Source organism: Hylobates moloch, unplaced genomic scaffold (genome assembly GCF_009828535.3).
Source record: "Hylobates moloch isolate HMO894 unplaced genomic scaffold, HMol_V3 SCAFFOLD_6, whole genome shotgun sequence".
Classification (NCBI taxonomy): Eukaryota; Metazoa; Chordata; class Mammalia; order Primates; family Hylobatidae; genus Hylobates; species Hylobates moloch.
Window position 1 is genome coordinate 83,824,697 of NW_026652281.1, and position 25,219 is coordinate 83,849,915.

The following is a 25,219-nucleotide window of genomic DNA, read 5'->3' on the forward strand; positions in this document are numbered from 1 at the left end:
TGCCACTCTGTATTTTCTTAACACTAGATACATGCCAAAAAAAAAAAAAAAAAAAAAAGGAAAGAGAGCCAGAGAGAAACAATGCATTTCAAGAAATAGGCTGAGATATGCTATTATGTAAATGTTCCTTTGTCTGAAATCTCAAGCTTTTTGTTTTAAACCAATTTCCTTTACTTTGTAGTCATTCCTTTGGGGTGAGAGGAGCCAGTCAAGTACCTGTCTTTGAAATATAAGGACACAATTAGTTATAACTTAGTTATAGTTGTACATTAAAGATGTACTTTAACCAATAGGTTGCAGAAGAGCCAAAATATTTAATTATTTTATGTGTAAATAATTTTTTGAGGAGGTTTTAAAAAGTATTTTTGTAGATTCATCTCATTTCTTTCATTTACTATATTCTGAGGACAGAACTCAGATAAACTAGTTATGAAAACCAAAGAAAACTCTGGAAATAATACTGTGCCTTAGGGAATGAGAAATTTACACACCATTAGGAAAAGCCAGGGAATTAGTTTACACAGCAGATTCCTATGCTTCATCCTTAAATCCTTCAGTGAACACTGCACAAAGAGAGGCAGTGCAACTGAGCATCTGGAAAGAATGCATCTTTATTCACCCATGCTGCCTTTCTCTCCCATGCCTTCTCTTTCTCTTGATACACTTCCTTGAAAGGCAACCTACAAGGAAATTGCAGGTACAGAGATGAAAATGTTAGGGTAGATGTATTCAAAAGATTAAAGTCCTTCTTTCTGCCAATGCTGGTTTGCAAAACAACAGTGATGCATCCTTATGGGATGACTAATGTCTCTCAATGTAGAGAATAGTAAGAAAAAACGCACCGGGCGCGGTGGCTCACGCTTGTAATCCCAGTACTTTGGGAGGCCGAGGCGGGCGGATCACGAGGTCAGGAGATCGAGACCACAGTGAAACCCCGTCTCTACTAAAAATACAAAAAATTAGCCGGGCGTGGTGGTGGGCGCCTGTAGTCCCAGCTACTCGGAGAGGCTGAGGCAGGAGAATGGCGTGAACCTGGGAGGCGGAGCTTGCAGTGAGCCGAGACTGCGCCACTGCACTCCAGCCTGGGCGACAGAGCGAGACTCCGTCTCAAAAAAAAAAAAAAAGAAAAAGAAAAAACGCTAAGCCTTACTGGTTGAGCCAGAGAGGGTATCAACTAGGCCTGATGGGCCAGGCCATAAGCCACAGGGTAACATGTATCAAGTTCTATGACAGTTCTAACCTCCACTGCCCTGAGCTCAGACAACTCTCAGCTCTTCTTACCTTCTCCCCTATTGTTTGTTGTTGTCATTTCTGGAAGTCGGGAGTTTAGTCTAGGGTAACACTTGAGATGGATTATAAGGGCATGAGAGATACACAAGGATGAAACACACTAATTTCTAGAAATCAATACTATTATTGTTGATACTATGTAATGAATATTTAATAGCTGCTCATTGGTAAGAGCAATAAAGATGAAGTATTTACAAACAACAAATGCCTGAAAGCTTCCTGTTATATACAACAACAGAACATGTAACAGAATTAAGATTTACCATTTCTATTTCTCTTGTCAGTCGAAAAGAAAAACTAGACTACACCTGTGTTACTGGCAAAGACTAGGCTTTCTTTACATCATCCTCATTCTTATTGACTGTATTTAGCAAAAATGTTACACAAGCATAAAAGTAACAAGAATATAGTTCTTTTCGATGCTTTGATGTTAAAGCTGCTTATGAAATTAGCTATTACAGCAACATTTTAGTTACAATAAACTACTCAGTGGGCCTCTTCTTTAAAATAAAAAGTTATATTTTTATTTTATAGACTAGGCATAGAATTGTCTTCTATTTATTTATTTTATTCATTTCTTTAGATTTAAAACTTACATTTGAGGCAGTTTAGAATAACAGAAGGAATACTGAATTAAAAATCGAAAGACCTGCCTGTTGGTCTCCTCAATAAGTCAATGGAATGAAAAGGAAAGTGGGAGTTCCTGTTGTAGATGAAGTGATTTAAGAGACATAACCACTAACACCATGAGTCTTGCTTTATGTCATGATTCAAAAACAGACCAACTGTAAAAAGTCATTTCGGGGATAACCCGGAGAAATTTAAGTAAGAATTGAGTATCTTGTGATATTAAAAAAAATTACTGCTAATTTTGGTGGGTATGATAATGGTATTGGGAGCATTGAGATAATGTCCTTTTTTAGAGATATATACTCACTAAAATACTCACAGGTAAAAGTTAAATGTCTGGCATTTGCTTTATAATATACTATAGCAAAATAAAAGATAAAGCAAATATAGCAAATACAAATAGCTAAGCACTGCTTATACCCACTAAATAATGAGTATATGGGAATGTACCAAATAATTCATTATACACTTAAAATTCTTCATAATGAAAAGCAAAGACAGACTTAAATACTAATTCTGTCACTTACCAACTGTGCCCCATTGGCAGGTTATTTTTCAAATGGGAATACTACTAATTGAACTTACTTTATGAAATTATTTTGAGGAACAAATAATGTCTATAAAAAGGCTCTGAAATGTTAAAGAGTCATAAAAATGTTAGTAAAGTTATTGTTATGTGACTTCTTAAACTCAGTTTAGAGGAAGGTAATGCAAATTTTTAATTCAAGTCTTGGAGTTACTTAAGCAAGTGTCACAGTCAATTAACTTCAGGAGGTATCTTCTAAAATAAATAACATTTTTATTTTTAAAAGGCTTACTTTTTAAAGTCTGCCACTAACTTGAGTTATTAAAACTAAACATAGTTTATCATATTTATCTTTTAAAATCCTTAGTATCACACACAAAGATAGCTGGAGACCTTAATGTTTTCCCTTAGACTTCTATTTACAAAATCTCAGCAGTTTTGTGAGCAAATTATTGACAACATTGTTTTCAAAAATCATCAAAGAAAGAAGGTTTTTCACTCATTCAAGCATAAATAAATACAATCTGTCATATTATTAAAATACATTTATTGGCCGGGTACAGTGGCTCATGCCTGTAATCCCAGCACTCCGGGAGGCCGAGGCGGGCGGATCACGAGGTCAGGAGATTGAGACCATCCTGGCTAATACGGTGAAACCCTGTCTCCACTAAAAATACAAAAAATCAGCCGGGTGTGGTGGCAGGCACCTGTAGTCCCAGCTACTCGGGAGGCTGAGGCAGGAGAATGGTGTGAACCCAGGAGGCGGGGCTTGCAGTGAACCGAGATCACGCCACTGCACTCCAGCCTGGGCAACAGAGTGAGACTCCATCTCAAAAAAAAAAAAAAAAAAGAAAAAGGAAAAAAACACATTTATTCATTAAAATTGTTGGTCAAACTAATCTTTTTATGCCTTGGAATTCTTCAAATAAAAACAGCAAAACAGCCTTAGACATAAACTATAAAACTATTAATAGCTGTCAGAAATCTACAGAAAGTAAATTACCAAGGAGTAACACAGTTAAGAATATCAAAGACATTTTATCCATTTGTAGGACTACTAATAAAGGAGGACATAGGAAAATCAGGCTAATTATCCCTCATTCCCAATGACAAGGCCATAAAATCTGATTTGATTATTTTAGTACAAAAGCATTTTTTTTTTTTTTTTTTGAGAAGGAGTCTCACCCTGTCACCCAGGCTGGAATGCAATGGCATGATCTTGGGTCACTGCAACCTCCGGCTCCCAGGTTAAAGTGATTCTCCTGCCTAAGTCTCCTGAGTAGCTGGGATTACAGATGTGCGCCACCATGCCTGGCTAATTTTTGTATTTTTAGTAGAGACGAGGTTTCACCATGTTGGACAGGCTGGTCTTGAACTCCTAACCTCGTGATCCACCCACCTCGGCCTTCCAAAGTGCTGGGATTACAGGTGTAGGCCACTGTGCCTGGCCAGTACAAAAGCATTTAAATACAAAATAGGGAAAGGAAAAGATGGATGGAAGGAAGGAAGGAAGGAAGGAAGGAAGGAAGGAAGGAAGGAAGGAAGGAAGGAAGGAAGGAAGGGCAAAAGAAAGAAAATGTAGAAGGTCAAAATAATGAAGGTTATGGATGGCCCAGAGCTTTATACATTCAGTCTGTGTAAGAGCCAGAGATGCTCTACTCGCCAATAAGCAAGTGAGAAAGTGGTAGATACACACGACTGATCAAATCAACCTTCATATATATCCAGGTTTGACTTGAGGACAATGAATTCTTTGGGACTGCTGGAAAAGCACAAAAGGGAATGTTAGTATTCTTCAGACAGTTCTGGGAATAAGCTTATCCTTTCAAAACCACTCTTTTTTTTTTTTTGAGACAGAGTCTCGCTCTGTCGCCCAGGCTGGAGCGCCGGAGTGTAGTGGTGCTATCTCAGCTCACTGCAAGCTCTGCCTCCCGGGCTCATGCCATTCTCCTGCCTCAGCTTCCCGAGTAGCTGGGACTACAGGCGCCCGCCACTACGCCCAGCTAATTTTTTGTATTTTTTAGTAGAGACGGGGTTTCACTGTGTTAGCGAGGATGGGCTCGATCTCCTGACCTCGTGATCCGCCTACCTTGGCCTCCCAGAGTGCTGGGATTACAGGCGTAAGCCACCGCACCCGGCCTAAAATCACTCGTTTGGAGGTTAGTAAGGATACAGTGTGTGTATTGGCATGTTTCTTTCCAATATGCCCTAATTAAGGAGTACAATATGAAATAAAGTACATGGAAATCTGACAGCAGTGGTAAACCAGAACACCTGAAATTTTCTTTTTTCTTTTTTGAGACATGGTCTTACTTGTCGCCCAGGGTGGAGTGCAGCTGTGTGATCTTGGCTTACTGCAATGTCCACCTCCTAGGCTCAAGCAATCCTCCCACCTCAGCCTCCCGAGTAGCTGGGACTACAGGCAGGCACCGCTACACCCAGCTAATTTTTAATTTTTTTGTAGAGAAGGGGTTTTGCCATGTTGCCTAACTGGCCTCAAACTCCTGGGCTCAAGTGATTCATCCACCTTGGCCCCTCAAAGTGCTGGGATTACAGGTATGAGCCACTGCACCTGACCAGCTGAAATTTTCTGGAAAAAAAAAAAAGCCATACGGAATAGAACTGATCCTTGGAAAAAAAAATTTTTTTTAAATAATCATTTTAAGATTTCAAGATAATACAAGGATCTGCTAAGTTTGCTGTTAAACAAATGATTAGATCATTTTGTGCAAACATTTAACTAAGCCATATGTTATGGACTGAATTCTTTCTCCCCCTCCAAATTCATATGTTGAAGCCCTAACTCCAGTGTGATGGTATCTGGAGATGGGGTCTTTGGGAGGTAATTAGGTTTAGATGAGGTCATGAGGTAGGGGCCCTTACGCTGGGATTAGTACCCTTATGAGAAGATATACCAGAGAGCTCCCTCTCTCCATCAGAGGACACAGGACACAGAAGGCAGCCATCTGCAAGCCAGGAGGACAGCCCTCACCAGAAACCAAATCGGCAGGGACCCTGACCTTGGCCTTTCCAGCCTGCAGATTGTGAGAAAATAAATTTCTGTGTTTAAGCCATTCCACCTATGGCATTTTGTTATGGAAGCCAGAGCTGACACACCAAATGATAGAAGATGGGAAAGTTGCAAGAAGGGACTTCTTTTGCTTAATTCATATTAATATGGAGAGGAGTACAATTTGATGAGGCAAACTGAGCTATCTGTTTGGTGACTGAAGGATGTGGATTCACTCTATCACTGATCCAATCACAATAGAATAGAGGTTGGGGAGCTTCATCATCTCACCTCCTTACCTCATATCAAATGTCAAAAGCAAAGACCTCGGAATGAGTATCAGAATCGTGCTAATGAACTTGGTGCTGTAATTATTTTCTCTTTCCTTTAGTGCATAAGCAACGTTATAGTCTGCTATCTATGACAACAATAGCTCTCTCTAAGCTTCGAATGTGTGATCCACAGATACATTTTCGGACATCAGAGGACAAGGTACGTCTGGATCATAATTGCTTACAGAGGATGCCCTGGCAGTATGAAAAGCAGAGATGAAAAAGGCTTGATAACATATATCCTCTGGGGTTATCTCTAAGTAAAGCCTGACTGACAGACCTGCAGCAGAAAGCAGTTGATTGGAGGTCTTTACAGTAATGGGCCTGTCAGGAACTTGATCTATTTCAACAGGAAAGCTGGAGCACAAATCAATAATGAGACAGCAAATCAAATCATTATCAGACCAGAATACCATTCCTGTGAGCAGGTTAATTTTGTTCACTGGAGTGCCTGATAGCAGTAAAGTTGAAGAAATTGCATTGGCAAGATTAACCTTGGAAAAAAGAGAAGAGACATGGTGCTATTGGTTTAAAAGCAATTGAAGTAATGGGTAATGTAAATAAATAAAATTTAAAAAAACACTAAGAGAGAGTAGTTAAACCTGAGATAAAAGTATACTCAGTGCAAGGGAATTCTGGTTAAGATGTACCATGATTAAGGCAAATGTTCTTATTTCTTATGTCCATTCAGCCTAGTGAATGCTAGCATCCAAGAAGAATATGGTATCAAAACATGACCAATCAATCAATTTCTTTAATCATAATTAACATTTAAAAGAGAGAAACAATAGCAAAAAGCCAAGACTGAGTCTGATGTGCTTATTGTACCATAAGGCAGTAAAAAAAGAATACATTCTATAAATCCCCTCCCTTTCTTTTAAAATTGTGCTACAACCACTACAATACACAAAGGACTAACTCAGAAGCAGTTACATGTTTAACAATTTATAGGAAATTTGACATTCAAAGACTCTATAAATGAATAATTTGCTCACCAATTTTAAGCAAACTAAAAACCTTCCAGGGACTAATTCAAGGTAAAATTTGTAAAGAAACATACTGAGTATGTATTTGCTGCTGCTAATAGACAAATATGCAAGGGGCCCATTCACTTAAAGGGGTTGAGGCCTTAGTATAATTTATTGAGGATGAAGTCTAATAAAAACATAGAAGACACAAAAGTATCTTTTTACTCTTCAGAGGGGCACTATTACAAGCCCCACAGACAGGATGACAGTTATCTGAAGTTGTCTGATATCCCTGGGGGAGAAACAGCATTCCCAAATCTTTAGTACTGTGGTGGAAGAATGCTGTGGGCATAGGTCTGAAGGGATTTTAGGGTGTTTGCCACAGGTGTCATAAGTGTCTACCAGGTGACGAAGAGGTGATACCATGTTAGATGGCAAGAGATCATCCCAATGGGATTCTGAGATGGAGTTTCCATATGAGATGTTTTGGGATCATTCCACTGGGCCTACAAGGGCCTCAACCATGGCTGAAAGGGCCCCCTCCTCCAAGGTGAACTTCTCTTGTGAGAGCACACGGCCTTTGCAAACCTATGACCAGAAGACAAGAGTGAGTGAGACGGAGACAGACAGAGAGAGAGAGAGAGAGACAGAGTGAGTGTGTGTGTGTGTGTGTGTGTGTGTGTGTGTGTGTGTGTGTTGGGAGAAGAGGGAGGTTCCTCCTACGGCACCTTGAGATTTGTGGTGTGTAAAAAGCACTCCCCAGATGGAGCTGTTCTCCAAATGTCATAGGGAGAAGACCTCAAATTATCAAATACCACAGTGATAATGTTGAAGCTTTGCCCTTGCAAAACATCTTCACATTTTTTACCCAGAATCACCACATCCAACGAGGACACCAAAGCAGGCATAGCCCCGCTGTTACTGACCAGGGTAACAGGGGTGGAAGAGGGGTGGGGGAGCATGAACTCTGCATCACTCACACTAGTTCCAAATCCTGGTTCTTGGCCCGTGACCTTGGGAAAGTTATCTAATTTTGCAGAATTTCAAGCAGCTTGTGTGTCAACTTACAGAGTTTTTGTGAGGATTATCTGAGATAACCCAAAGGGCAAGCACCTAGAAAATGGGCCCCCAGCAAACATTAGATCTCTTCCTCTGAACATAAGAAAGGGGAACTCATTGGCCGGAGATAGTCACTTAAGTTACTGGCAGAAATGGGAATAAAATTCAAGGCTTTCCACTTGTAACTCTCAAATTGGTGTTATCCAGAGAGCTGAATTCAGTGGCAGGGGTGGTTTTGCCTTAGGGGAGGTGGAAGATTTTCCGTAGAGGAGTTACAGGGCAACTGTCTACCATTTGTCCTTATCCCAGCATCTCTATCTTTGCTGGTTCCAGTACACAGCACCAAGGGCTCAGTGCATATTCACTAGCTCACACATTTTGGACTAGCTGTTAACTTCGAACAATGACATCTGCCCTGGACCTACAAAGAAGGGTTAGTCTTCAGGAAAATATTATTTCCTCTGCAAATACTGACCTTGAAAGTATGGCAAAATATAATTTCAAATTATTCTTATGCTTTGCCTCCTAAACCAATGTTGATGCAGCAACAGGCAGGCAGGTTTATATTTCAGAAAGCTTTTTTTGTGTGGTTAACATAATGAGGCTCTGTATTTGCCAGAGGTATCCTAGAATATTACAAGGAAGTGAAAAGTCTTCTCTAGACTTTTCTGAACTTTTCATGGCATCTTAATATTAGGTTAGCGCAAAAGCAATTGTGGTTTCGGCCACTACTTTCAATGGCAAAAACCACGATTACTTTTGTACCAACACAATATATCTACTGTAGTATACAAGCGGCCAACTTAGAACTATCCCATTTTCTCTGTCTTGTGATGAATAAAGGTGCAAAATCTCATTTATTCGGTCTGTTAACTTGTACCTACTCAAGTTCCTTACACTGTAAAATGCTAAACAGTACTGATCCTAGATTGGAGGCCTGGCAGACAAAAAACCAAAAAAAAAAAATCTGGCATCTGGCACATCATAGTTACTACATGAACTTGAATACAATATGGATCATAAATTGAAATCATGTATGAGAGATCATAAAGGCCATACAGTTTTAGAAATAAACACTAAAGCCTGTTTCTGTGAGTAATGGCAATAGTATACAGAAGCAAAAACATGCAGAAAGTACTTAAGACTGAAGAATAAGAACACTGGAGTCAGGCAGACCTGGGTGTAAATCCCAGTTCTTCCACTTACTGACAAAGACAGCCCATGTACACTCTCCAAATCTCAATTTCTTTGCTGTAAAACGGTGGTTCTAGTGCCTACTTTAAAGTTGTTGTAGGGATTAAATCGGATAATATATGTGAAGAATTTTTATTCTTCTATTATTCATTGCTTAGCATATAACGGATATTCAATAAATAATATTTGTGGCTATAGTGATGGAGGAAGAGAAGGTGGATGGTTTACTAGAGTGATCTTTTGAGTGCAATGATCACATGTTATTTAAACTTGTCTCCTCTTAGATCGTTACTGGAAACACTCCTAAGAGATGTACGATTGTAAGGCAACCTGTCCTATACTCTGATATGATTAACTACACCATTCCATTAATAACTCCGTGGAGAAAAGTGCTACATTCTGATATCTTCTGTATATATGAATGGACTTTCATAAAAACAAGGCCCTGTTTAACTTGGTCATTTCCTGAAGGACATGATTTAATTAAATCTTCTTTTATACTTAATTCCAACAACATGTGGCACAAAACCAAGTATGTTTATCAAAATTAAGAGCCATTTACTTCGACATACTTTCTTTTTGCTTTTCCTAAATTCCACATTACTAGCTCAAAGCAAACCTGACTCTGCTTATATACCATATGTTAAACAATCCAATATTTATTGAGCATCTCTGATGAAAGAGACTATAAGACAGACGGGAAGTAATACAAGATCTAGTTCCTATCCTTAGCAGAAGGAAATTTCTTAAATAAATCACTCCTTAATAAAAAAAAAAAATACCAGATTGCTCCCCAACTGAAATTGCCCCAGTGGTTAGAACTGATGTGGTGAGACCCACATAAGAGTGAAATGTACATCGTAAGTCAGGCAGGGACACTATTAATACTTGCAATGAGAATATAACGCCACAATTCCAGAATGAGTTTCAGGACGGTGAATAATTAAGGTTTCATAGCAAATTTCTTTATGAGTCAGTTGACTGTTAAATACTAAGTCACATGCTGCCACCTGACATTTTTACTTTGGGTAACACAGTATAAGGAAAAATGGCATGTCATTTCTCATGGAAAGCACTGAACATACAGAGTAGCAGATATAAAAACAGAAAGAATGCTATTTTTAGAATAAATACCTATTCCCATGAATAGAAAGAAGCATCAGGTTAGAGTTGAATTTAAGAAAGGGAATTACATGAGACTTGTAGAGGACCTAAATTGGCTTAAAATGCTGAATAAGCAGTAAAGGAAAAACTACTATAGACTGAAAAACACAGCAGTGTAAAATCTTGGGAAACTGTTTACCTCCATTCTAAGGCTTTGTTGAAACCTCTACAAGGATGGCTGTCACTTGAAAAGGCTTCCTGAACACTTATTACACTTATTTCAAAGAATGTGCTTTGGAAGACTTATAACCTATGCTTCTCAGTCTGTCTCAGATCAATGCCTGAGTCTGTGACAATAGAGTACTTTTATACCATGTATAGAGATGGAGAATCACATTTCTTTTCATTTAGAGAGAGAACCATTTCTCTATCCTCATATGGAGTCAAGAGGTTGGAGTTGAAAATATCAGGGCAAACAGACTGAACAAATCAGGATATAACTCAAAGTTCTTACAACTGATTCAAAATAGCTCCGAATCTTTGAAAGAAACTATTTTAAGGGATAAAAGTGAAGGTCAAGTTCTATGCAGGTAATTTACTTTCAATCAAAAGAAAGAAGGGACAAAGATAAGGAAATCTGACTGAAATATACTGTAGCTGAAATCAGGCAAATCACTTAAAAATAGTAAGCTAAAGTAATTTTTAAAATAATACTGAAAAATGTAACTCAGAAAGTAGAAATCTCCTAGAGAAAGTAACTGACACCAATTTGATATATATGTTTCAGATACTTTTGCACACATACATTACACAGATATATGTATGGTATTATTATGCTTTTATAAAAAGTGGAACAATACACTGCATCTTTTTTTACATTTAATTTATCTAGGACATTCATAAATGTCGGTATATAGGACTTTATCTTGTTCACTGTAGATAGCACAGCATTTTTTAGATGGCTAAAAACCAATTTATTCAAACTATTTCCTACTAATGAACATCCAGGTTGTTTGCAATGTTTCACTATTTCTGATAATGCTGAAATGAAGACTGCTGCAAAATATATCTTTATGGTACTTGTGTGAATACTGTGAACTCCTTGGATGAGAACTGATGAATTACAATATATGCAGATATTGCTAAATAGGCAATGCGTTTTTCACATGTGATTTTGAAGGAAAATTGCGTAATAATGTTTAAAAAAGCACGTCACATTTATGTGTAAAACTAGTGGAATGAAAAGGAGCTCAACCCAACAATAAACAGAAAAGGAAAAAAGTTATAAGAAAGCATGGTAAATATAAAATATAAAATGTAGAAATAGGTCAAAATGTAAAAGAAAGAAAACAAATATGAAATATATATTTCTATTAAAAGATAACATTATGTATATAGTTAATACTACTGTACTGTATATTTAAAAATGGTTAAGATGGTAAATTTTATGTTACATGCTTCTTATAAGATGTTCTCAGAGTATACTAATAAATACAGTGTAGTGCTGAATATAAAAACATACATAATACATATAAAATTATAAAAGAACATTGAATGCAAAAAGGATGGAAGACAATATAGCAAGCTAATAATGACAGATGGAGAAAGGTATGGCAATAATATTTGACAAACATAATTCAATTGTTTTTTATGCATGGTAACAGTACCGTGTTTATGCTTTGAAAAAGTTCTTATGTTTTTTAGATATAAATTTAAGTATTTACAGATTAGAAGATATGGATTTGCCTTTCAAAACTGATAGGGTACTGTGGGGGCAGGTGGGTAGTAGATGGGGGTATGGGTGAAGTAAGACGGACCAGATGATAATATTGTTGAGGCTGGCTGATAGTATGGGCACATAAGTCTGTATTATACTAGTCTCTGCATTTTTGTAAATGTTTGAAGTTTAAAAAAAAGTTGAAAAGTAATCAATGACATGAAGATATATTGGTAAAAGTTATGAAGAGACATGGACAAAACCAAAGTTTTAAGCTACATAAAGCAGCCAGGTGAGGTGGCTCACACCTGTAATCCCAGTACTTTGGGAGGCTGAGGCAGGCAGATCACTAAAGGTAAAGAGTTCAAGACCAGCTTGGCCAACATCGTGAAGCCCTGTCTCTACTAAAAATACAAAAATTAGCTGGATGTGGTGGTGCATGCTTGTAATCCCAGCCACTTGGGAGGCTGAGGTGGGAGGATTTCTTGAACCCGGGAGGCGGCAGTTGCAGTGAGCTGAGATCGCACCACTGCACTCTAGCCTATGTGATAGGAATGAGACTCCATCTCAAAAAACAAAAAACAACTACATAAAGCAAAACTGATAAAAATAAAAATGCAAGGAGAAATTGATACTACCACAATTATAATGAGAAATTAAGAGTTTTATCAGCAATGATCAAATACAGATAGTAAAGATATTAAAATTCCAATTTTACAGTTAGCAAGCTACATATACTTATTTCACACTCATACACATACATGTATGTTTGCACCCAACAGAGAATGTATATTCTTTTCAAATACTTGACAAATACCCTCCAAAGTTGGCCACATGTTAGATTACACTATAAGCTCAGATATCATTGGGCTCTTTTACAATCAGGACATACACACATGATACTTGTACAATAAAAAATGTATTTAAAAAAGAAACATTTATACTTCCTTAGCTTGTCATAGACTTTTAAAACATATCTCATTTCATTTCATATAAAACAAAGAAACTGGTATTAAAGTGAGGCTAGAGAGGTTCAATAATTTATCCAAGGTTACTGAGACGACAATGGCAGTTGGAACTTGAATTCAGTTCTGCTGAATTCCAGAGCCTGGTTATTAATTTTTCCTACACCATGCTGCCTCATAAAATTCTTGATTACGAATATTCAAGATTATTTTGATTTCTTCTCCAAGAACAATATTAAAAATCAATAAGTAGATTTTGGTAGAAAATGGGTATAGAATATTCTTAAAAGGACCAAATTTTTATCTGAATGTGTCCTCCTGACAGTTTTACTGAAAATCATTCTTCTCTTAAGGCCTATCCATTTTATTTCTAGGAATTTTTGCAAGGACTGTGCTTAGTGTTTTACACGACACAGCTGTTGAAATTTCTAGGGTTTGATTTTACCAGACAAAGGAGTTACTTCGCTATGTCTAACTCGGGTGTGAAATAAACGTTAAGGATTCTTTCAGGCTAGTGGCATTTATTTTTCATACCCCCAGATATTGCCTGCATGGCTTAGAGGACAGGTGCTCTTTGCTGAACACTCACCAGACACCAGGAACATTGCTTCACTTGGAGAGGCTGGGTCTGTTAGAGGACAACTTGAACAATTCTCTTTATGCAAATGCAAAGGACTTCACTCACCCGATTCGTATTTTCAGCATGCCACTGAATAACTCAGGGTTATTGGAGATGATCCAGCCAATATGGATGACCAGTTCTTGCTGAATGACCGCTTCCCTCTCATCATGGGTGTTACACTTATAATAGATGATGTTTTGAATCACTCTTGGAGACAAAGGATTAGAGATAACTTCTTCTTCATGCCCAAAGGCACCCAGAGTTACCTACGAGTGGCAGAATTTTATTGTAAAATTCTCCTAGCTACTAAAAGATAAAAATTTTAAAAATTCAAGGCTCAGAATGACTGGCAGGCTGAAATTACTCTATATAAGCTAGGGAATTAGGTAGAATAACTGTTCCTGGTATTTATTAAAATGGCTTTCAAAGCGTGACTCCCAATAGAATTCATGATGGTTCACAGTCTAGTCTAAAATATAAGGGCAGGTGAGGGTTCCAGTTAGGGTAGTGGAGGTGAGTGGATAAAAGCAGGGAAGGAATATAAATAACTATTAAGTTAAAATTATTCTGAATGACTTTAGTACTAGAAACTCCCCAGAGAAACCAGAATAGGTTGAAGAGTTTCACTTTACTGCAGTCTACACCATCTGGTATTTGAGAGATAAACTTTTTGATTCTTTTATAGTTTCTCAGGCAGATCCTTTTGCCTCAACAACACTATTAACCTTCAAAGGCAGGTGTGACGCCACCCAGTTCCTGTGTAGCCCTCATTTTTCTGGGCATAATGCAAGGTGCCTGGTGAGGGTTAAAATATGTGGTGACAGATCTCTCACCTGTGGAGGGGAAGGAACAGGCTGCCCACAGCCTGGGACAGGAGACAGCACAGAGTGAAATGGCCAGAAAAACTCCGGGCAGAATGCCGCTTAAGCTGGCAAGGGGAATAAGCTGGTCTCTCTCTCTCCTCTATACCTGGCATTCTTCTCCCAGGGGACTCTGCAGGCCGCCCTTCTCCCTGAGTACCCCTTTCCATTTCTTTTCCATGTACAGTTTACAATTATAAAAGGCAGAAAAAAAGAATAGCATATTAAAGGCCACAGAGATGAGGGAAGAGAGCAGAACATGGAGTCTATTGCCTCGACTTTGTAATGGAGTGAAAACTGTGAACTGCTGGTTTATTATATCACAAGTGGCACGAATCAGTTAGTCTGAGTGTGAATACTTTTATTAAAATGTCAGTGTGTAAAGAAGAAAACAAACAGAAGGCACATCATTGCCTCTGGAAGCAATGATGACTAAGCCATGATTTCATTCCACAGAGCTTGAGGTGATCCGAATGTGATTGGTAGAAACAATATTACTTCAGTGCTTAGGGCGGCATTTGAAAAACGCATGAGTAAAATTTCTGAATGCTCCATTCTCATTTCTTTTTTGTAAAGAGGTAAGATGCGGTCAGAGAATGGACTTCATGCCTCTGGTAATGAAGCTGAGCTACTGGCCTCCGAGTCTTGCCCAGCTCTGTAAGTGACTGTTACCCTGGGAGACACGCTAGTGTGATGAGCAATGGTCCAGGCACAACCTTAGGGCAGGCTCTGAGGCTTTCAGGATGTAGCCCCCTTTAGATATTGTGTAGATTGGACAGGACCAACCCTAACCCATCCTTTCTCCCAGTATCAGGTGCTGATGACCCTGAAGATCTCCAAAAGCTTCTGAATGTTCATATGCAGAGTTAACTCTTTTCAGATATGCTACAAGGATCTAAAATCCAAGGAAAAATATCTTCTCAAAGCCTGTTTGTTAACTTTCTTTCAGAGGTGGCTTGGTTCAGGGTAAAAATACAAGACTGGCTGGAGGTGAGAATTCTGGTGAGAAAAGGCACTAGATAAGTTACTTCCTGTATGTTGGTCTGTTTTTGCCAACAAACAGGGATAAAAATTCTACCTCTCAATAATTTGGAGAAAATAACACATATGAAGTGATTTAACTTTTTCTTAGGAGTTTTTGTATTTTTTCTTTTTAATTTCTTTAAATACAGAGTATTGCTCTGTTGCCCAGGCTGGAGTGTATGATCACAGCTCACTACAGCCTCGAACTCTTGGGTTCAAGCAATCCTCCTACCTCAGCTTCCCAAGACGCTGAGACCAAAGGCATGTGCCACTAGGCCCAGCTATTTTTTTTTTTTTTTTTTTTTTTGCAGAGATAGGGTCTTGCTATGTGCTCAGGCTGGTCTCGAATTCCTGGCCTCAAGTGATCCTCCCGCCTTGGCCCCCAAAGTGTTTGGATTACAGGTGTGAGCCACCATGCCCAGCAGGAATCTTTTATTAGTACAATTATTTTTAATTATTAAATATTACAGGAAACAATAAATAGCTTATTATTCTAACATTTCAAAAGCTAAATGTAAGGATGAATAATTTTAATCTTAATGAATTAAGAGCCCTGAAATTATGACCAATGGGTTGATTCCATTGAAGAGCGTTAAAGTACTTCATATTACTAAAGATTATTATATCCCCAAATTAACTCTCAGGAAAACACAATAAAGCACATATATTCCCAGAGAAGAGACAGAGAGTAAGTGGACAGGTCTGCATTCTAATCAAAGGATGATTCAGCCAGGTAAATTAGAGCTTATAGAAAACAAAACAGAAAATGAGCAGCCACACCCCACATGCACAGGCTCAATTCAACCAACATTCACCAAGTGCTTTTTCCCAAGCAAGGCCCCATGCTGGGTACACTGGGACGTGTACTGGACAAGACCCAGACTCTGATTCCTGGGGGCTCACAGCCTACCATGAGGTGAGAGACACACATTCAGATGAACTGGGACCCAGGGCAGATTGTGGGAATTGTCACAGACCTATTTTGAGAATCCAGAGAGAGGGACCACTGCTAACTGGAGATGGCTCCGTGAGGAGGAGGTGACAGAGTTGGCCCTGGTGAACGGGGAGGAGCTGGGGTTAGAGATGGCCTGGGGCGGGGGATCTGGGGAGCAGCACTGGCATGCAGAGACCCTGGCTGGGCATGAACACCATGCCTTCTAAGGGGGGAGATCTCATGTGGAGCAGAGGGAAGATGTGCCCTTCGCTGTTCACCTACCTCTGCTCTGCCTATCCGAAACCTGTCTGGAGTACTTCAGTAGTTATTGGTCCATTTTCTACATTAGCATCTGCATTGATCTCAACATAGGAGTTGAAGATTATAGCTCTAAGGTGCAGCAGGAAAAGGGGAAGGCCCATTTAATAACTTTCTGACTAGATTTTGCTTGGGGAAGGAGACTTTCACAGACATGCCTGAGCTTTTATAAATCTGATTGTAAGAGGCCTATGACATTGAGGCTTGCCAGACTTAAAATTAAGGGTCCTAGCCAGAAATCTTTGCAACTGGGACCAAATAAGTGTCTGTAAAGCAAATACTTACCTGTTTGCCCTGCACTAAAACATTAGTAATGGATGGGGCCAGGCTGTCCACTACTTTACTTAAAAGACTTGCTGCACGGCGTACAACCGACCTGGGGGCAAAGAAGAGAGCAGGCCAGATGTTCACAAATCTAAAAGATGAGGAATGCATGGGGCCCTGATTAGGTAGCTTTAAAATATACACGGTGGAATCCTCACATCATCATTTGGAGGAAACACTGCCCAGGACATTGAACCTAACAGCTGAAATTTCCCAGACTGCAGGACCATTCAGAATTAGGGAGGGATCCCTCCACCTCATTCCTGCCACCAAGCTGTGACAAAAATATTATTGATGACACTATCGATATAAAAAGCAAAAAAAGAAAACCTAATTATTATTTTGATTAGGGAGGGAGGGTGTATAGGAGGGATTAAGAGGGTATTCTGATTTTTCATTAACAAGGTCATTACTAAATCTGTCACTAGTACATGTGACCTATTTCTACAACCACTTTAAATCATGTTTCTTTTAGTGCCTAGATAACCAAATCTCTGGATTAGAGGATTCACTTAGTACTGAATTTTAGAAAGTGCTACAATGAAATACCAGTATTTCTTTTTACTGATAAAGCCATAATGTTGGGGGAAGGAATTCACACTGCTATTTTTATATTACTGAAAAAGTCTTAGAACCTAGGAAGAACAGATTTTTTTTCAAGTACAGCACATGCAATACATACGACAATTTTTTTCCCTCAAAAGTAAAAATTCACGTGGAACTTTTAGATAGAGAAATAAAAATGTAGGTTTAAAACTGGCTGCAATCTTTATGTATTTCAGGATATCCACAGAAGCTGACTTATAAAAAGCAATTATATTCCTTAATTTCAACATAGATGACTAAAAGAAAATTAAGTCAATAACTAATAAAGTTAGTGAAACAAACACTTCTTACTTCTAGAGAAACTTTCACCCACACACTATAAGGCCAAAAGACATGTTTAACCTTCAGAGTGCAAATAAGCCCACACATTTCAAGCAGCTTGGGTTTTCAAATTCTGTGCATTGTTACCTGTTTCCCATGTACCAGAAAAGTAGTAATGTGTGGGGCTATAGAGGAAGAAAATTTCTGGGTAAATGCAGCCCCGTAGCGCACCGCCAACCTGGGTGTGTCAGTGGAAAGCCATAAAAGGGAAAATAGAGTAAATAAAACTTCCAGGAGTTCTTCCAAACATAACAGTCAGCATTCTAAATATTTGCTAGTTAATGATTTATCTGAAATGCATAAAGTGTAATACATAAAGCAAGAAAAGATGTGCTTAATCAAAAACAAGACTACAGACCACACTTGAAACCTACTGGCTAAGAAAGTTTACCAGAATTATCACTTATTGGCTTGATGTCTTACTGTACTGAGAATTTACAGTGAAAATTTGAAAGATTTAACTATAGGGTTATTACATTATTTCTTCTGAGGAGGAATGGCATATTTATTATAAAAATAGAATTGAAATATTCTAAGAGATTGTTTTGTTTAATCCCCTTATTTTAGGGATTAGAAACCTGAGGCTCATTGAGGTTAAGGGAGTTTCTTATGAAATTCTTGAGACTTTTTTTTTTAAGTGGATAACGTATCATTAAAAAAATGTGTGCATGTGTATATATATCTATACATACACTCTGACTTTCAAAATTTGTCAGATTCTGCTAGTAAAACTGTTAGAATTACATCAAAATGCAGAGGGCCATGCATTTGGGCATTCCTACTCCATTGTGAATTTAAACAATTTTATTTATTTAAACTTTCCTACTTCTTTTTTTTTCAATCTCTGGGAACAGACTACCTCTGTGGAACAAATTGGTTATTTTTCATGAAGCAACTACTATCACTGGGATTCATTCAACTTAAGTGACAAGAGAATAGCCTTCTAAGTATATTATCTTTGCTTATGATTAGATAAATCACTGGCCTCTTTTCATGGCCTTCTATAATAGCAGAACAGGTTTCCTAAATTAAAAAACAGAACTTAAAGCACCTTGCTGGGGCAGAGGAGGTGTAGAGTAGGAAAGAAACCTTAGCATATCATTCCAGCAAATACTCTTCAGGTTCAATCCCTACAGTGTCTTTGTTCTCAGAATTTTGGTGGAGGCAGCAGGGGGACAGACATGCTACATAGGCACATTCTTACAAAGTGCTGTAACCTGAAGGTTAAAAGTAAAAATTAGGATGAATAACTATCTTTAATATTGGTCCATTTTCTTTAGGCTATCGAATATGACAACACAAAAATAAAACATAACAACAAGAACACTAATACAAACCAAAGTTTTTTGCTGCCAGCTCTTCTATAGACTCTCTCAATGTGATCAGAAACGGTACCTAGACATTGGATAATAGAGTCTTTGTTGAACAAAGCTTTTAATTAAATGCATAACATTTATTCCTCTTAAAAGTATTCATTTTCACTGTGCTTCACTAGAGTCGATACATCGATCCATTAATGTTCTGAACTGACATATTTAAATATGTAACTCAAATATATAGAGTGTGACTGTCCCCAGCACTTGATATTATTTAGTCTGAGTATGTAATACTGGTATTTTATTTCTCGAAATTCAACTGTTTTGCTAATTAATATGCAATCTAAACTTTTAACAAATACAAATGCTATTTTAATTTACTGCAGAAAAAAAGAAAAGAGAATATAGTAAAATAATTAGCAATTGAACAAATACTGTAGACTCTAATATATATGACTTTTCATTTATTTGTTCAATAAAACTTTACTGACGCCTTGTTATGTACATGGGGCTATGATCATTCCAACATATGCTACTGCTCAAAAGACACCAAAGGGTTTCATTATTTGGCCACTGATTTTGTCCGTAAAATCACAATGTGACAGGAAAGAGCACCAAAAAGAAAACAAAGATAAAAAACAAGATCTTTAACATTTTACTCTAAACTTTTTACAGCCCTTTAACAAATTGGATAAAATTATATTCAGATTCTGTCGATGCATATGATTTTCAATGTTTCACATAAGGTTTTATAGATTTAAAACATTTAATGAATATTATTCTCAAACTTATAAAAATGGTTTAAAAAATCGTTCCCTTAGCATTTTCATTATAAACTATTTTATATAAATTTTCTCTTATTTAAAAGCATTAAAACTTTTAAATTTAAAAAACAGCCATTCTGAATTCTAGGTTTCTAATGAAATGTTTGATTTTTAAAAATCCTGTTTTAGATAAAGTGCAAATTTCAATGAATGTCCTAAATATAACTGAGATTCTGCTTATACTTATAGTTTTAAGACTAATTAGAAACATGCAAGATTCTGTTTGAAATTTGCTAAAAGTTCCTCTGCCTTTAACAAGCTAAGAAATTGAAAACTATTCAATTCACATCTATAATACTCAAGAAGGTTATCTCTTAGCTATAATAAGGCAAAAACTAAGTAGATCTCATTTGAATAAATAACTATGCTCGGTTAATTACCAGAACTATATGTATTAATTCCACTGCTGTTTTTCAGTTCTAACCATATCAACACACACCTCTTAACAGAATATTTTCAAATAAGCCAAACATTTTTGAATAGACATTAAGTACTTGAACTGTATTCTGTGTTATTCTGTATTATAAAATGTCAGAAGTGGACCATGGTGAAGAACTTAAAGATTCCTTACAGTGGTGACTCCACATGCAAGTGTGAATCTGGGGGATAACTGGTTTTCATCCTTAATGCAGAGTGGACATAGACATTATTACAAATGATTTATTTTTATTAACCATCTTCAGAGCACAATTCTATTAAATGCCATGTTCCATTTCAAATGGCTGCTGCAGACCATGAGAGAGCTAATTTTTATAGACATAACAATTCAATTTTATTCTTGAAAAATTAGAGAAGATAAAACTGGAAACAGAAACTGTCAATAAACAACTATGGAATTCATCAGAGGTTAACAGTCACAGGCACAATCCAAGCTCCAATATTTCTCAGACAATCAGAGAAACAATCAAGCATCACTGCATGAAAGCCAGTTAGGGGTTCGTACATCAGTCTCCTCCACTCTAGGGGGTATGAATGAACATTTTCCATTCAAAAGTGAAAAAGAAGGTTTAATAAAAGGGGAAATAACTTGTAACATTTTAGTGGATAGCGTATGCATATTTGATATATGTTCAAGGCTAGAGAGGTCCTCTTAAAATGTTCTCCTAGACATGCACACTTACCTTCCTTTGTGATGAAGTTGGGGCCTTCTCTTTTGAGCAGTATACCCAGCAGGATGGCTTGGCTAGCCAGACAACTGCAATCCTGAAAATATAAATCACGGTGACGAACTGGAATGAAATGGGTACAGCAGTTACCACAGAGGGTAACTAATCACAAAACCACATGATGCAGAGAAGAAATACTTTACTATGGAACTGAGGAAAGATAAAATGTCACTGATATAATATCAAGCATAAGATGATATTATACAACGATTCATATTTATCTTAGATATCTTAGAGACAGAGGGTAGACAAGTGACAAGCTGGCTTCCTGGGGTGGTAGAATTTAATAATTAAATTTGCCAGAAAACAAGGTAAGTAATGAACAGAAAATATTTTATCTACAAGCATTAATATTGATTTTGCCACTCTCTGAGAGACTTGGCCAGGTCATTTAACCACTCCCTTCTTGATTCTTCTTATTGGTAAATGGGAGACCATGTTGCTAGCAAACTGTTGTGAAGAGATGGATGATAGGAGGGGACTTGTTTAGAGTGTTTATTACATATTAGGGCACTGTGCTATAAGCACAGTGAAAGGATTGCTTTACTCAGTGACAGGACTGACCTAAAGCAAGCATTAGACCTAAACACTGGGGCAGGGGACAAGATGGGGGCAGAAAGGGAGAAAGAGGGCACTGAAAGGGAAATCTGGAGAACCCAAAGGCAACTATCATTGACTTCTTTAATGGCTCATACCATACTTGTATATCCAAGACAAACATATTCACCTGCACTTCTTAAGCATTTTTAAAGATATCCATGCAGATGTTAGACCAAGAAAACAACTTCTCATGATTGCCCTGGCGGTAGACAAGTCATCTACCTCCAGATTAATTGCTACCTTCACTGACAGGACAAAAAGACATATGGTCAGACTCTGGGAGCTTCTGCTCCAGCAACGTCACTTAGGGCCATGTGGGAACTGCATCTGTCTCACATTCAGTTTTTGAAGAATTTCGTGGGTGGGTTTGTCCTTCCATTCACTAATGTTGACATCCGACTGCTGTCCCAGTTCAGGAGCACTAGGGGTGCTGCTTTGACGTTTGACTTTTGAATGTTTGGGAGGTTCTAGTTCCTCAAAACTCTTAAATTCTGGAAGCCTAAAAATTAAAAGAAAAGGTTTCATATTTTCTGCTTTTCTAATGTAATTACAAAAAGCCCAAAAATGAAATAACCCAAAGGGACTTACTCTTCTGTGTCACTGATTTGTAGGAAATCAAGTTGTTCTACTACAGCTCCAGATATTAGTGTCTGAAACGTGATCAAAAAAGATTAGAAACTCTTAGATACATCAAGCCATACTCTTATGGCCTGTTTGCATACCTTCCTGTAATTAAGTAATACTTCAAAAAATTGCTTAAAAATATATACAGTTCTGAAGCAATACTTAAATGAACATTCTAAAATCACACAGGTTTCTACACACAAAAAAAACCCTAAAATAGAATATACACATCAAGTTAAAAGTTTATGAGTCATTATAAATAGGTCAACATGAGATGGACTCTCTGTTCTTAGAATTGCAGGCATTTACTTTTAAGCTGGAATTAAAATAATTCAGTAACTATTAAAATGTTAAAAAAAAAAATAACATTTCTGACTGGGTGCTGTGGCTCATGCCCGTAATCCGAGCACTTCGGGGTGCCGAGGCGGGCAGATCACTAGGTCAAGAGATCAAGACTATCCTGGCTGTCCCGGTGAAACCCCATCTCTACTAAAAATACAAAAATTAGCTGGGTGTGGTGGCATGCGCTGGGACTACAGGTCCCAGCTACTCGGGAAGCTGAGGCAGGAGAATCACTTGAACCTGGAAGGTGGAGGTTGCAGTGAGCCAAGATTGCACCACTGTACTCTGGCCTGGCAACAGAGTGAGACTCAGTCTCAAAAAATAACTAAATAAATAAATAAAATAAAATAAAATAAAATATCCAAATTAGAAAAAACATAAAATACTAAAATTGCTTTGGGAAAAGATGTGAAATTGCACTTTGGATTCTGCTACTGTAATGTATTTCTGGGCCATTCAGTGATAGGATACCGACAAGTCTCCATGTTTTTCAGGAACATGAAGGTATTGGTTATCCAGGCTAACGCTTCTCTGCATTCTGGCATATAGCTACCCATATTTGGCCATTTTATTTTCCATTAGTTTCTGATTATAGGTTGAACAAACTAAATGAACTTAAACACTGTTTCTGTTTGTCAGTGCTTCATGGTGAACAGTATAAACAGTATAAATGAATGATAAACCTATAATGATTTTTAGTATTATGTGTCACTTCTAATTATCTGATGAACTGTCAGAGAAAATTGAGAAATGTACTCATAAAAAGCAAGCCATAAATTATTACTTAAAAATAAGGCAATATTTACTACATATTTACAGAATATTTATAACATATATTATTTTCTCTATTTTCTCACTGTTGATCTCAAATGTGAAGAAACAGGACACAGGGAATGCTGGGTTTGTTGGCTAACCACCCAGAGTAGTAGTGTCTTCTCCTCTAGCGGAAACTCATAAACAAAGTAGATCAACAAATGCCCATTTACAGATGGTAGGATGGACATATTAATAGAAATCACAATAAAGCTTCCTTGAGTTTGAGTGAGAAAGGCCGAATATGCAGTTGATCTGCACATTTGTACTAGCCTTGCTATAGTCAGGTCCCTAAGAGCATGGTCTGTGCCTAGGCAGGTTCATTGAATGATATTTCCTAATATGTAGGATAGCATGTATACATCTTGCTCTTTAGTTAAATAATTTGTTAGACAAATATTTATTGAAGGCCTACTAGGTACTATGTTAGGTATTGAGGATACAGCATGAACAAAATACATAACATTCTTGCCTTCTGGAAACTGTTCTTATAAGTATGTATAGGGGATAGACAATAAAAAAGCTACACACACACACACACACACACACACACACACACACACACAGAGTCATGCATTGCTTAATGACCAAGATACATTCTGAGAAATGCATCATTAGGCAATCTTGTTGTTGTGTGAACACCCATAGAGTGTACTTACACAAACCTAGGTGGCATAGCCTACTAAGCACTAAGCTATATGGCACAGCCTATTGTTCTTAGGCTACAAACATGTACTGAATACTGTAGGCAACTGTAATATGATGGTATTTGTGTATCTAAAGATAGAAAAGGTACAGTAAAAATATAGTATTAAAATCTTATGAGACCTCCATTGTATACGTGGCCCATCACTAACTAAAACGCTGTTATGTGGCATATGACTCTCTGTGTATACAATAATTATTATAATATGTATTAATACTACATATATGTATTTATTATGTCAGATGGTGATAAGTGAAAAGTAGAAAAAAGAAAGGTAGGGGATGGGGAGTACCAGGGCAGGGGAGTAGGATGAGCGTTGTTAGGATTTCATATAGGTGATCAGAAAGGATTTCTCTAATAAAGTAACAAGTAATCAGAAGCTGAAGAAAGGACCATAGTCAATGATATGGATCTGAAGGAAGTGTACAGGGCTGGGAGTGGCAAGTGCAAAGGTCCTGAGGCAGGAGCATGCTTAGTGTCTTTGAGAGCAGCAAGGAGGAAAGTGTGGTTGAAACAGAGTAGATGGGGCAGCTGGTAGGAGATGAAATCAGAGATGCAGGTCCAGACCATGGAGAGCACACAGACAATTTGAAGAACTTTGGTTTCCACTTTGTGTGAGAGAGGAAGTCATTGGAGGCTTATGATATATGACCTAATCTGCCTATGACCAGGTAGAGCATGAACAGACTTGTCTTATTAGTTGGAATTTAGGAGATGACTGGAAACCTAGGTGAGGCATAATGGTAGCTTGGACCATGATAATAGCACTGAAGGTGATGGGAAGTGGTTAGATTCTGGATACAATCTGAGGATAGAGACAATAGGATTTAATAATAAATTGTAACACAGGGTATGAGAGAAAGCGAGAGTCAAGAATTACTTAACTCTTAAAGCTGACAGCTAATGCTGAAACAGAAAAAAAATCTATTTAATAATTTCCATTTTATTAGCCTACTCACCCTTATATTCTAATTCAGCCCATAAAATAAATGTTTACTCTGAGTTAATAGACAAATGCTAAATTC

The 25,219-nt window shown here is 37.6% G+C and overlaps 1 protein-coding gene across 5 annotated transcripts in view; it reads right to left on the reverse strand.

The window, feature by feature from the left end:
* PHKB (phosphorylase kinase regulatory subunit beta) overlaps positions 1–25,219 on the reverse strand; it is a 246,409-nt gene that overhangs the window by 14,623 nt on the left and 206,567 nt on the right. For 4 of the 5 annotated variants that reach the window (XM_032157259.2, XM_032157261.2, XM_032157260.2 and 1 more), the window contains 6 exons: positions 22,298–22,359; positions 22,046–22,208; positions 21,065–21,146; positions 19,141–19,198; positions 16,838–16,928; positions 13,481–13,683 (listed from right to left, as the gene is read on the reverse strand). In XM_032157259.2, the coding sequence (XP_032013150.1) occupies positions 13,481–13,683; positions 16,838–16,928; positions 19,141–19,198; positions 21,065–21,146; positions 22,046–22,208; positions 22,298–22,359 (659 nt within the window). Of the gene's footprint in view, positions 1–13,480; positions 13,684–16,837; positions 16,929–17,890; positions 17,982–19,140; positions 19,199–21,064; positions 21,147–22,045; positions 22,209–22,297; positions 22,360–25,219 lie in introns of all 5 variants that reach the window. The other variant, XM_032157264.2, reaches the window with a different exon arrangement.